We start from the raw sequence: 14,330 nt of genomic DNA, 5'->3' as shown, positions 1-14,330 counted from the left end.
ATAGGTACAATAATATCTCACAGAATTCCAGAGACAGGCCTGCCATAATTCTGTATTTCCTTGTACACAGCCTTTTCCCAGAAATGTTGCATGATTTACAGACATGCAGAAATGACAGATGTGATCACTGCATGATTATGGATTGGCTGTGCAGTACAAATTCAGTGACTCTGGCTCTGACAGGAAACATCAGATCTTATGTAGGTGTGCTTGCAGGAACATAAGTCCATCGTGCTCAGACTAGGCTGGATTTACTGCTTGCACGGAGAAAGAATTGTATAGTGCATGTGCAACAAGTCTGACACATCCAGAATGTGTTAGATCTAGTAGGCGTATGCAGACAGAGCGTACAGCACTTACTCTGTAATGCAGTTGCTTCCCAAAAGGATTGAACTTGCTGCACGTTGGTCCACAGCACAGATTTGCCTGGCAACCCTTTTATGGGCCACCAAGTTTCACACTTGAACCTTAAAAAGTGAAAATAAATTGAGTATTTCTCTAGCCTAGCAATTCTTATTTCCATTCCCCATCTTTCAGTTCTCAGTGCAACTCTCTGTACTGTACTGCCTTGTAGCTGCAGTTCTCTGAAGCAGCTCTGCATCCTGCACTAAAATGCTGACATCGTTATTATTTCTTACTGCTTGTATTCCCTAACAGTCCCAGCCAAGGTGAAGGTCTCATTGTGCTCATTGCTGTTAGGGAAGCTTGGGCCCAGCCCCAAGCACTTACAGTTGAGGTAGCAGAGACAAAATCTGCCAGGAAAAAAAAAGTGTCCCGTGGGTGGGAATCTGATGTGCAGGCAGTGCAGCTGCTTATCCAGGTTCCTAAAAAGTCCCTGTCAGGCTAGGAATTTGTTCCAGACCTCAGCCCCAGGCCTCCTTTCATTGCAAAGGCAGTACTTCATTATATGACTGCTACTTCTGCAGTCTTCAAGTGGTTAAAGGGAATTTAGGATGTTAGGCATTCCTCATTTAGTAATGGCTTTATCTGTGTCCAATTGAATATGAAGTCAGCACCCCTCTGAATTTCACAATTTTCTCCTTCTCCCCCTACCTCCTGTAGCTTTCCTTTCTGCTGCAGCAATGCAAAACCACTGAAACTTTACCAAAGTCAGAACTTCATGGCACAGCTTTTTAGGAGGAACGACTTAGCTTGTGATACAGTTCTCTGAGGTGGTGGTTTGTCCTTCCTGACACCAGTCAAGTGGTTCATTGGACTGAGGCCCTACTTCAAATAAGCTCAACATTTTGTTCCTGCTTCAAAGACTTTGGCTGTAATAAAACATGTGCTCCAAAGGTCTAGAATCTGCCCATAAAAGGAAAAAGCGAATGCTATGTCTGAGGTTTATTTTGATCAAGCTGACTCAAATCTGTATTTTTAGTGCATTCTGTATAAATTACTCAGAATCTATCATTTTAACAATAAGATGCTCACTACATTATTAAACACTGGAAGGGATCCTATATTCTTTCCCTCAAAACAAGATTTCTCTTCCTCCCTTCTTCCCATCTTTTTCCCACTCATTTGGGGTTGCCTTTAAATTTTCTTAAGTTTGAAAATCTTCATAAAACAAATTAGATACATATATTAGGCACTTGAGTTTTATACATAATAATTTGTTTGCCTTTCAAATGCAAATAAAGTGACTATAAATGAAAGAAAACTATTTTTTTATTTATTTAGGATTATTTTACTGGAATATTCATGCTGAGACCGAAGTCTCTCTCCTAGTAGAGCAGAACATTTCCTTCACATATATATATATTCCCTTTACATAAAATTTCACAAAATATGACACCCAGTTGGAGGAAAAAAAAAAAAAAAAACAGCTATGCACTTGTTCAGAGGATAACTGGTTTGTTTGGTTCAATCAGTCTTAGTTTTTTATTCCATATTGGAATTAATTGAGGATTTTTTTTAATAGTATTAAGTTGTTGAGTGGAATGTCAGAGAAGCAGAAGGAACATCTGGCCCTTGCTTTCTGAATGTCTGAACTGAATGCTTAAGTTACAGTGCATCTCAAATTTGGGTAAAATTAAATGGTTTTAGTTTTTGTATTAAAGACTGAGTTGCCTTTACTTTTCAGAAGCCTTCCAGAAATTGAAGAGAGCTTCTCTTGTCTAATCAGCTCTGGTGCTTGTTGCCTGTTCCCATAGTTTAAAAAATCAATACATATGTTTTTGATATTTGGCAAACAGAGATTTAATTTTGCAGCTGCAAGATCCCTGTACGAAGGGAATGCATCTTACAGAAATAAAATCATTTAGAGACCATTTCTGTATGAGAGAATACTTGTGAGTGAAACTCCATTCCATTTCTGTTAGCAGTTGCTTCATTATATTTAATTACAAACAATTTCTATGTTACTGGAAATCAAAATGAAGACGAGAATAGTTGCAGCCACGGCAGTGTGGTACGAAAGCCAAATTGTTTTGAGTCAAAAGTTGAAACTCACTGTTACAAAAATGAAAGTATGATTTTTAAAAGTGGTACATCTCAGACTGCACTCATACACACAGAAATTGTTATGAACCCCATGTAGTTTTTGTGTTTGTGTTATAGTCTTGCAAAGTCTGAAAGTATTATTATGGCTGTTTATAGTTTATATTGATCTCTAGTAAAATGTTGGTAATTGCTCTTCTCACCATTCAGCTCTGTGCTAAACCACATGTTTTTGGGACTCTGAGCGTGTGCATCATTATTTATTAAGGGTTAATCCAGCCCAGCATATCTCTTCATTGAGTATGCCTGACTTTGCAACACAGCTAGGTCTTGTGGTTTAGACAAAATAAAGTGTTGGATGTGATCCCAGTTTTAATACTCCCAATTTATTATAACCATTGAACTCTGATCAGATCACGGATTGGATTGGATCCCAGTTTTTTAAATGTTTCAATTTATTGCTGGCTTGCAACCCTGATAAGAATACATATTTGATTAAAGCTTCAGTTTTCAAAAATTCCAGTTAATTACTTTTAGATTCTTATTAGATCATAGTCGTGTAGTATGGTATGTTGAAGTTATGAAGAAGTTAGTGGATGATGTTGCATAGGTCAAGGTCATAGTTTCATTTTTTGCTGACAGTATGAAGTTATCAGATTTCTGTTTATTACTGTGGCAGCACTTGCACTGGACAGGAGGACAGATTAATCCCAACCCACTGATTCTGAATGATTCTCATTTTAGATCTGCTGCTGCTCTGCATACCAGAACACGTAATAAAAGACTACCACTGAACACTGAGAAACTGATGCGTGGTTATGAATAGCTGAGGTAGATGACTCTCGCTTACCTTTCACAGGTTGTGACGTGGAATTCAGAACCAAACAGCAATTTGTGAGCTCCTTCATGTGGCTAATCTACTGCTGGAGGGCATTTGTATGAAAACATTAGGCTGCGAGTTGATCCCAGAACGTCCTACCTCAGCATTTAGCAGTAAGGATGGCGAAATGGCATGTGGAATTGGTCCTTTTCTTCAACTATCGCAGTACTATTCCATGTATTGGAGATTGCTGAAAATAGCCCTCTCCAGATGTCATAGTTGTGCTAAGTAAGACCCAAAGTCTCATCCAAGTGTCCTTGGTTTGCTCATCATTGAGGCGCTGGTTTCACTTTGCTCTGGAGACCACTTTTCACAAGCTGTGCTACCTGCCCACCTAACTTAGAGGTCCAAGCAGCCCAATGGCAATGGCCTGGCTCTTGCTTGTATGGACGTGCCAGTGCAGTGTTTTCTGGATGTATGGGAGCTTTATTGCTTGGTGTTTTAAAAAATTAGACTGTAAAACAGAAATACTGTTATTAGAAACTTTTAAAGACCAAACTAATACAGTGAAACTGTCCAGTGTACTAGCCAGCCTGGGTAATAGAGTGCTTTCTAGGAGACAGACTGATCTGGCTTAGGGATTTCTTAGATGCAGTACGGACTGTAGGTCAGCTCTTGGCCTACCCCAAAATCAATAAGACCATAAGAATGACTTGGAAGCTGCATTTCATACCTTGCCCTTCCAATTGTGATTTATGACAGTCTATCAGAAGTCCTTGGCAGGCACTTTGAAGTAGCGCCACAGCACAGAATTCCTGTTCCTGTTTCCAATGGAAAAAAATGAAAGTACAATTCATGGGGATGGACAGGAAGTCAGTTTGTATGTGTGATTCTCCATAGCAAGCCTAAACCGAAATAACTGAAAAGCTTGAAGTCTTCTCTGCTCAGTCAAAGCTGGGTTTTGCTTTCTAGTCCAAGACTGGTAATTAGGAAAAAAAAAAAAAAACAACAACAACAACAGCAAATGTGAAGCCCAGACTGACAGACGGAGAATGTTTCTGTTCTCGAACAGGAAGATTCTGTTCAATAGGTTCTAGGTTTGATGTCGTTAAGTGTAGAATAAGGAAACAGCAAATACATCCTATCATGTGGAGCTAGGCCTGCTCCTTCCACTACCAGTATTTAATTCAAATTAAGGCATAGTATGTATGCAGTTGCAGAGGTGGTTGTGCAAACTCATGAGGTCTCACTAAGTAAGTGGGAGCTGCACGTGGTAGGTACCTGTGCAGAGATGTCCCATTGTATTACTACAGTATTATAAATAATGAAATCTACTTTCTTTCCTGAAGGTGGTAGGGCAAAGTAATCTCTTGAGGTGCATCTGTTGCGTGCCACATTGGCATGTTGAAGCTTAAAGAGGCCACATTTCTGCTTGGATTTTGATTTCTGGAAAAAAATAATGTGACATAGATTTAAAGCCAGCTGGCTTAGGCGTCAGTAGAGGTGTATGACTTAGTGATTTGTACAGTTGAAGCTGAACTCTCCACCAGATCCTGTGTCATCACATTCTCCTTTTGAGTTAATTTTATATGCTAGATTCAAGGCTCATCAGGAAGTGCTATGATCCCAGGTCTCAGGTGATGTGTGGGCCACAAATTAGCATTGAACAAAATTCTGGGCCACATGTGGGTGGGTGAATTCAGAACAGAAGGTAGCGGGTAGGTTCTGGGGTTTGGAAAACATGAACCTGCATTAAAATTCACATTATGCGGCAGACATTTTATTGGAGCCCAGTATCACACAATGACTAGTGTTAGGCATGCAGACTACTTACCTAATACAGACGCTGCTGTCCTTCCTCAGGTACGATGTACAAAATGCCTGACCTTTATTTTTTTTAGTGAAAAGTACAAATCATAGCAGCCTGGGAATTCCTTTAAATCAGCATAGAGAACTAGGCCCACAACTTATTTGTGGTCTGCAAAGTCCCTGCAGATACAAGGTCATCTTACAGGAGGAGATTGAAGTTCCTAAAGGCATCAGAACATTTCAGCTGAAAGATACTAAAGAAGGAATTTTGACAAACCTGGAATGATTCCACTATTTAATCCACATTGCTACAAAACAAGGAACATCCTGTTGACAAGAGACTGAGCAACCTGGTAGTGCAGTCAGCCTTGCTTTTTCAGCAGGAGATTGAACAGGGTGATCTTTAGAGGGTTCCTTCTACCCTTTTTTTTTTTTTTTTTGCGAAATTGGCACTTCAGAAAATAACACAGGATAGTTACAAGCAGAGAAAATTGCATAATGTAGTAAAATACAGCATTTAATGTGATAATTTGCTTTTAGTAATCTGCTGCATTTCACCAAATGTAGAACTAATGTAGAAAAAAGAGACCTACTGAAACTTTCTTAGATTTAGCAGCAAAAGTGAAGTCGTGCTCTCATTGAAGTTCACAAGCAGAAACGCACTGACCTCATTAGAACCAAAATTTTTCTTTACAGGGCAGGATCCTGAGTGACTTGGTGATCACTCCATGTCACCCCTGAGAAAAATGGAAGAACATTGAGCCATCTGTCTTTTCTGTCCAAAGCTCACACTTACTCATCAGCAAAATTCTTGTTTTGTGGTATGAAAGGGCTATGTTTCATCTTCAGTTTGTCATAAACTTAGACTACATTGACCATAAAATTTCCTTCTTAGTTTTTTTTTTCCCATGTTTCTTTGCTTACAGCCATCAAAGGGCAGCTTTTTCGGTCAGTTCAGCATTATATGGAAGGCATAGGGTAGTTCTCCAGAACAGGCAGTGTTTTGTGTTTAAACCTTGCTGGTTTTCATTGTTGGGCCACTTAATGCTTGTTGCAAGATCTATCTTAGCCCAAGTTAGTCTCTTACTCCTTTAAATTTGTGAGATGCCTTTTTTTTTTTTTTTTTTTTATTTCCAAGACTGTTTCTGTTCTTATTTACAATTACAGATACTAATTACAGGGGAGAAGTTGTTCAAATCCAGCACAATAGAATGAGATAGAATGAAGAAACACTTGCATAGCTTATGGAGAGGATGTTTTTAACAGATATGCCTCCAGCAGAATGCCCTGGAAGATAATGCTAAGTTATATACTGTTTGGGTTTTGATGAGTCCATATCAGATGTCCTCATGGATATCTGTTGTTTGATTTTATTTAGCTGTAAGACTTGCCTACCTCTAGAGTTTTCCTAGATGGTGATTGAAAAAATACAAGTGAGTCTTTTCCTGATAAAAGCTGCAGGTTTGAGTCAGGTTATTAATGTCATTCTAGACCATGCCTGTCTGAAAAATGATTATGAAATAAAAAAAAATAAAAGCACTATACTGAAATTATTTCCTCAGATATTCAAGTGAAATATATCCATTCCCATCAGTGATTATGGCTTATGAATATCTGAAGGCAGGATGTTTTCAGTCCACTATTATGTAAATGAATGAAAATACAATATTTTAGTTACCAAAATATATTTTGCTAGCAGCTAGAAAGAAATTAAAACATTAAACCCAATGGAAATCTAAGTGACCTCCTGCAGAAATAGGCTGCTTTCCTCTAGACAACCCGTTACTCAATATATGTATGAATTAGGTAAATGAGAGACAAAAGCAGAAATGTTATGTAAAATCACAGTTGAAGTATTAAGATACTAAATCAGATGTAAATTGAGTAATCATTGCGGTATGTAGATCTTGGGGAGAGTCACATGAGTGGGGAAAAAATCAGTGCAGCAGCTTTTATTCTGCTGTTCACAAGGAAGAACCAAATGAGTGGGAAAATGCTTAGCATCTCAATGATTTCAAAAGCCTTAAAGATCAGGTTCTTTTTCAGAGTTTAGGTACACCTCAAACTGCTTGTACACACACTCACCTGCTCTTATTCTGCTCCTCTTTTTGTGAACAGGATAGAAATTCTCCTAAAAGACCTATCGCTCCCTCCCTGTTTCTGTTGCATGTTTTATCTGTTGTTGTTATTCTTTCTTCTCCCCCAGGAACATCTTTCATTGACTTAGCCAGCATCTTTCTTATTCATATATATGTTTGCTCTTCAACAAATACTATTGCTTTTAATCTACCATACAAAAAATGTTGCTGTATTCATCTTAAGTATAAAACAAGGTCCCTGAACCACTCAGTATTTCACTATTGTAAAATACACTGTTTGGTCAGCAAGTGTATGTTCTTGTCCATTTGTGGTGTTTGACTACTTAGATTGGCACCTTGGGGCTTAAACCGCATCATTCTTTGTACTCTGCTCAGTACTAAGCACAGTCAGTGCATGGCTTATTAGAAAAAAAAAAAAGAAAAAAAAAAAAGTAGTACCATCACTTTTGTGCTTTTCCTGTCACAACAGGGCTTATACCACCACTTCTGAAGTTTGTGGGCTGGAGCAAATTTCACATAGCGTCTTGCCTCCAGCTCATGTTCTTGCACCAGTGAGCCAGTGTTGAAGTAGTGCTCCTGCCCCTGCTTCCCATGGGACTATCATCACACAAGTGCTTTTAGTGGGGCTTGTGCCGCCAGAAAGCTGTGACCTATTTGAGACCCTCTAGAGAAGCATTTCTTGCCAGGCTTCATGATGACAGGACGTCCCAGAGCTCATGGGGAGTGCAAGGGAGACGTTCAAATGCCTCAGTAAAGATTGTTCTTTTTGTCATGGGCATATTTCTGGTTGGTTGTTTTTTAGTCCCCTATCAAAACCTGTTCTGGTGTGAAATGCAGCCTTGCAGCTCTCCAAGTAAAAGCCCATGGTGTCTCCTGGGCCAAGCTCCCCTCCTGTTGTCCTTACACTGTGATCAGACCTAGTGGCTGTTGGTGCCACTGAGTAGCTTCTCGTGTCTCCTGTTGGGTGGCAGACACCCTGTGTGGGTGGTGGCAGGGCTGCTCCCAAGGCCATAGCTCCTTAGATGGTGACTCCCTGCAAAGCTCCTTCTGAGCTAGGGCTGGTGTGGAGCCTCCAGAGCTGCAGGCTGGGTTGCATCCAATATCTGCCTGGTTGCTCCCCGTTGCAAGCAGTCTTTGATTACCAAAGTTTTTTATGACCCTGGCCTTCTTTGAGCTACTGCGCTGCTCTCACTAAGTCCTGCGTTTTAGTTTTTCCAGAGGTTTTTTCTGCATTGGTTTTAGAAGGTTCAGCATTTTCTTGTTCCCTGCTCCCAACCAAGCTACCCACTCAGCCTATGCCTGGACAGCCAAGAGATGAGGAGTATCTGGTGTGGCTTTTCCTGGCCCTCTCATTCCATTCCTGAAAGCATTCCTGGGTATGCTCCACAAGCCACTTCTGCTGCACTCCTTTTTTTTGGAGTTTTCTTGAGGTGGTCCCAAGCCGTTCCAGCAGCTGCCTTGCTCTTCGTGAGCTGCTGTCTTCTGAACCAGCTTTTGCCTGTCAGTATCTCTGTCACTGATGTCAGGCTAAAGCATTTTACATTGTGTTTGTCACAGGCGGCGAATACATATGTGGTCATTGACAGTAGCTCAGCAGAAACACAATAACTTGTTAAGCCACAGTAACTCAATCGTGTGTCTGAGCTCTGAGCTGCAGCTGGAAGGAGCTGTTGGGGCTGTTAACCCCTTTGTGGCTGTTGCACTCTGGGCTTGTGCATCTTTTCATGAAGTAATACATGTACAGTCGGTGTATGTGATTCGTGTGGGTACGTCAGGTAGGAAAGTTGAAAGTAAATGAGAGCATTTACTTGTTTTATAGCTCTGGGGGGTGTGCTACCGAATATTACATGAGGTGTCGATAAATGTTTTCAAAATACTGTGTCCCACTTTCAGAAGTACATGAGACATATCAGATACTGTCTTCATTTAACTCCTAAAAGTAGCATGCAACAAGTTTTGACAATGTTGCCTATAGTTTTATTGAGCTTATATATTTTATCAAAGTACTTTTTTCTACTGAAATGATTTGCTGTAGAGAAAGGTTCTAGCAATAGCTAGTGGGTCTTGAAAGTGACAGAAAAGATGAAGATAGGATATGTGTTGGATGCTGTTGAGGAAAAGGTAGGTCACAGGAAATAGAAAGGGCATTGCTTGATGCAGCACTTCTGTTGCTTGTTCTCGGGCTGCTTGTGTGCAAAGGTTGTGTTTTTACAGAAACACAGCTAAGGGAAGTTGATGTAGTTGTCATGCAGTGATTTAGCTGGAGAGCCTGGTGTTCAGGTGGCGGAAGAGAGCAAGCAGGACTGATATGGGATACCCAAAAGGAAATATATTTAACTTCCCTTCATTCTGAGAGGCTTTTTTTTCCCCTTCCCTCATCAGGAAGTTTGTAGAAACTTCAGTGCTACACTAAATTGTTCAGATGGTGACCTGTGCCTCTCCTCATCTCTGGTTTCACTGCCAGCATCATGGTGCTGAGTGACATTTTATCTTTTGTCACAAGTTTGCACCAGTTGTTTAACCAGACCCATCCTGTGCTTCACGTTTTGGGCTCTCTTATAATTACTGTTTGTTCATAATAACTGTAAGCTGGTTGCTATGATAATTGTGTTGATTTGGAAGGATTTTCTTTGTGTTTTTGTGGTGGGAAGTAAAGACAATGCTTTTTCAGATAGGGAGAAGTGCAGAGGAAGATGCAGAAATGTAAAACCAATAGAGTGGGATATAGCAGAAGTAGCCTGCTTAGTAGGGTTGACAGAGTGTTGTAGGAGAGAGAGAAGAAATGCAACATTTATTTTTTTTTATATCTCAGTAAAGGATTCCTGTGCATCTACTGGGATGTGCTGCAGAAAAAAAGATTGCTTTAAAACTGGGTGAAAACATGATGCTGAAATACAGTGAGCATATTTAAAACTTCAGAAAAATGCAAAGCAATTTCCAAGGTGAAAAATGTAAGAGAAGGTCTGGAAATCCAGGTAAATAGAGAGAAGGGAAGAATAATCAGTCATCTGGCAGTTTGTTTCCATATATTTGAACATTCGGATTGAAGTGAAAAAAAGATCACAGAGCAAACTTTATAGATTTGTGTGGAAGGGTAAGAAAGAAACACAAAATATTAATGCAGTTGTAATAGCTGTGCTGAAAAGATGAAACATTGATCATGGAAAATTTGACATAACCTGGTATTGGCTGGTCAGTATAATATAGAATGGAAATAATTGTTTTTGAACAGGTTCAGCTTACAATAGTGGAAGCAATTGGAGGTTGCATTCAGAAGAAGTTGAAGAAGGTAGACTTATTTACAGGAACAAAAGAAAATTGTGGTGACCTAATTCCAGGTTTTGTTGTGCAGAATATACCAGTATTGATAGCAGAACAAATTACTCTCACTGTCAGACATGAAAGCAAAATTCACGTGATACTGCTGTGCTGCACTACTCTTTTGCTTTCAAATAGGTCTTAAAAACCTAGGGGACAGGTGATATATTGGTCCACAGAATGTTATGTCTCCTCATTTCTGAGAAACTGTTGGGACTCTTCTTGTGAATGTGTGCCATGCCTTCTGCACTGGCGTGTGAGAAGACCGTTCCTTGATTGCAATGTCCTCCTGCTTTTCTGCACTCTTTCATCCCACATGGGCCTGTAATAATTCCCCACTGTGTGTCATGAAGCTCGTACCTCTGCTGATATATTCCTGCACCAAGGTCTGTGTTAGGCTTTTTGATCAGTAATTGAGGCTGAAGCCCTCCAGTTTCCCGGGTTTTTAAGAAGATTCAAATAATCTTTTTCAAACTTCATCTGAAAGGCAGAAACAATCTCAAAGTGCCTTATGAATTTTAGTAGGTGAAGAGCAGGATAATGAGAAGCAAGGACTGCTACCAACCAGACAGAGTTATTGAGTGCAGGAGCTAACAGTTATTTGTGTGAATTTTTTTAAACAAAATAGATAGATTTTTACATTTCTAATGTAATCCCATGTGGGGCATGTAAAATATTAATCCTTCTGCAAGAGGGTTTCTCTTGAAGTCTCTTTATGTGTAAAAGATGGAAATCAGCAATGTAGACTTCCCTCCCTGCTTAACTGATGTCTGAGGCCGTATTTGCAGTGAGAATCCACCCCTGACGTTGCAGTACAATGAGTGCTCTTGGTGATGAGCTACCTGGAAAATTTGTTTTTTAGGACAAATGGACCAGGTGATAACTTTGCCACAGATTCCTTTATGTGAATGATCAATGTGGTTTTTTTCACACATGGACACACTGGCTTTCTCCACAAAACTCTGCTGTATAATCTCCCTTTTATCTTTATTCACAAACCCTTGGAGGCTTTTGCATGCTTTCAGCTGCTCTTTAATTATTACTAATTTGCTAGCAATGGTTTGCGGTTTAGATGGAAATGAATGATGACCAGTACTTTTTAGTTTGTTGTCATATACAGCTCCTCCATGATGACTTTTCTCCCCATACCGTTGTCCAGTGTTTTATGAAGAAAAGCATGACCCTTACCAAGGTCTATACCACTGTCACCATTAGTTTTACAAAGAATAAGTTGCACATCCCATCATTCTGTGAATTCCATTAAATTCTCACCATCTCAAAAAGTCGTCAGCCAGATAAGCCAGAGCAATTGGCAGTAAAATGAGAGAAGATACACCTTACTAACTAAATTTATCACGCATTGATGCCAGGCTGTGCCCTCCATAAGATTCTCCTGAAAAATTTCCCTTGCGGATAAAGCAAGCATTGTGCAGAATCTGCTACAACTTCAAGATACTGGCTTAGCCCATGTGAGTTAGCACTTGGTGCTAGCACCTGTCCTGATCTGAACCAACATTCAAATGCACAACAGGGAGTGTGTGTGGCACTGAAACCTGAAGCAAAAGAGAAGTAGGGTGAAGGGTATGGAAGGAGGAGGAGATTGTACAGAGAAGAGAAACTCCAGAAAGAAAAAAGGAGGAATTCTTAGGAAGCCTAAGTGTTGAAACCTGAGAGATGTCAAGGATACACTTGGATTATATCTTGTTTCTTCTAATTGACATTTAATCTCTAAGAATAATGCAGTAGATTACATTCAGGCTTTGTGAGTATTTTTAATGAAAAATTAAGAAAAATTAAAGAAAATGAACTAACTGGGCTGGGATCAAGAACTTGAAGAAAAGCAGAAATGGTGTGTTAGGAAAATATTACTCTCTCCCCTCCTAGTCTTCATAAGAAAGTATTTCAAGAGAAAAAAGGTGATCTGCTCCACTGAGGAAACATGGAGTGGATAGCAGGCATCTCCTCTGTCAACGGCCTTGTATCATATGCAGGCTCATCCCACTGCAAAGTATGCCTACATTTTAAGCATTAAAAACTTGCCCTTTTATTTAGCACCCTCACTAGATACGTCCTCACACAGATAAGGGAGAGGTCTAACTGAAAAGCCTGCATGGTGCACATTAATGTACTCAGGCATATGTGGAGGAAAGCATGTTGTTCTCATTAGAATTATTTGTGAAACTATAAATCATTTGAAAAATAATAAACATTTATTTTGATGATACAATTCTAATGGAACAAAATAAGTGGCATGAATCTCATTCTCCACTTAATAGCAGCTGTCTACCAGACTGGATCATCAGCACCAAGCTCCTGATGTGCTCTGCTCTACTTTCAAGACACTGTTTTCTCCATGTCCATTCAAGACTCTTCAAAACATCTTCATTTTTCACTCTGTAGAATCCTGAGGCTTTACTGAGGCAACCAGGTCTGCTTACATCCTTTGTACTTATTCTTCTGTGGTACAAATTAAACTATTCCTTCTATGCTGATACTGTACTTCAGATACAGTAAACAGTGAATGTTGGCTTCTTCTGTCAATCACTGCATTTCTGTATCTGTCTTCCATTCTTCATTTTTTCATCCATGCTTCATTATTTTCTCTATATGCTATTTATTACATACTGTGATCAACATTCTGCTTGATCCATCTCATGGCATTTAATTATGCCGTGTTGAAGAGTAGCTGAGCAGTTAGTAGAAGTTGCATGTGCCTTGCTATAGGTTGTTGTGGTTTTTTTTTCCTTCAGCATGAATGTAGAATCATTGAATATCAGCTGAGTTTGAAATTTACCTGAATATGTTTTACTATTCCAAAGAGATTACACAATGGCCCTGATTAGCAGCAGCATTTTGTAATACCACTTAAGGCTTTATCACAGTGGAGTACTGCCAGTAATAGTCTTTAATTCACTTATATGCACCAATTCATCTCTGTCAGGTTTCTATTAATTTCTTTGCTGTTTTACTTTTTCCCTATCCTGTATATAGTGAGGCGTGATTTCCCCATCTATTCAGCCAAAATAAAATTAAAAAAATTAAATCTTCAGCAAATGAACTGTGGTCCTTTGATTTGAGACAACTCTGCCATCTCTCCATTAATGTTCACATTTACTCCACTTTTCAAAAGTTAGTTTATTTATAAGAATCTGGGGGGGGTCAACTGTACAAGGGACAGTAATAATTTTATTGGCTACTTTAGATTAAATGTTTCAGGATTGGGTGAGGTATATTAACTGCAAAGTGGAGAGCAGCTGTAGAATTAAAACCATATGTGTGCATGGATATGCATATACACCCTAAAAAGCCACCATATTCAGCATTGTGGTTTTTTCACCAAAACGATGACCACCTTGGTTACAAAGGTGATTTCCAGAGACAAATTGTTGTGTGCACCATTTTTTTTTCATCTGGCACCAGTTTCACTGCGTACTGGAAGATCTAAACAGTTGGATTTGGAGCTGGTGCTCCAAATTTACGTGATGAATCAGTGTCTGTGGTTGCTGTTGAAGCAGATCCAACTGCATATTTGTTCTTTGTTTTTCATTGTTAGGATTGGTGCAAAGCATCAGGAGTTACGGCAAAAGCAACTGAGAGGCCTGCTTGATTATTCCACTGGTCCTGGAGGACCTGATATTGATGATGATGAGGTGGATCCAAATTATGCTAGAGTGAATCACTTCCGAGAGGCTTATCCAGCAGCGAGCATTTACAGGCCATCATCACCAGCAGTAGCAGAAACCTTTGTATATCCACGTGATTCTGCTTCAGCACCAATGGAGAGGGAGCACTTGGAAGGACTGTATGCAAAAATAAACAAGCAGCACTACCCACAGACTCCT

At 39.6% G+C, this 14,330-nt stretch overlaps 1 protein-coding gene across 1 annotated transcript in view; it reads left to right on the top strand.

Annotated features, from left to right (window-relative positions):
- Nucleotides 1–14,330, top strand: part of PARD3B (par-3 family cell polarity regulator beta) — a 401,848-nt gene that overhangs the window by 306,175 nt on the left and 81,343 nt on the right. Inside the window, exon 20 of the mRNA XM_035571245.2 lies at nt 14,042–14,330. This exon is cut by the window's right edge and continues 8 nt beyond it. Within this exon, the coding sequence (XP_035427138.1) occupies nt 14,042–14,330 (289 nt within the window). The remainder of the gene's footprint in view (nt 1–14,041) is intronic.

This window comes from Cygnus atratus, chromosome 6 (assembly GCF_013377495.2).
Source record: "Cygnus atratus isolate AKBS03 ecotype Queensland, Australia chromosome 6, CAtr_DNAZoo_HiC_assembly, whole genome shotgun sequence".
In the NCBI taxonomy this organism is placed as follows: Eukaryota; Metazoa; Chordata; class Aves; order Anseriformes; family Anatidae; genus Cygnus; species Cygnus atratus.
The sequence above is the reverse complement of the archived record's forward strand: the minus strand, read 5'-3'. Positions and strand labels throughout refer to the sequence as shown.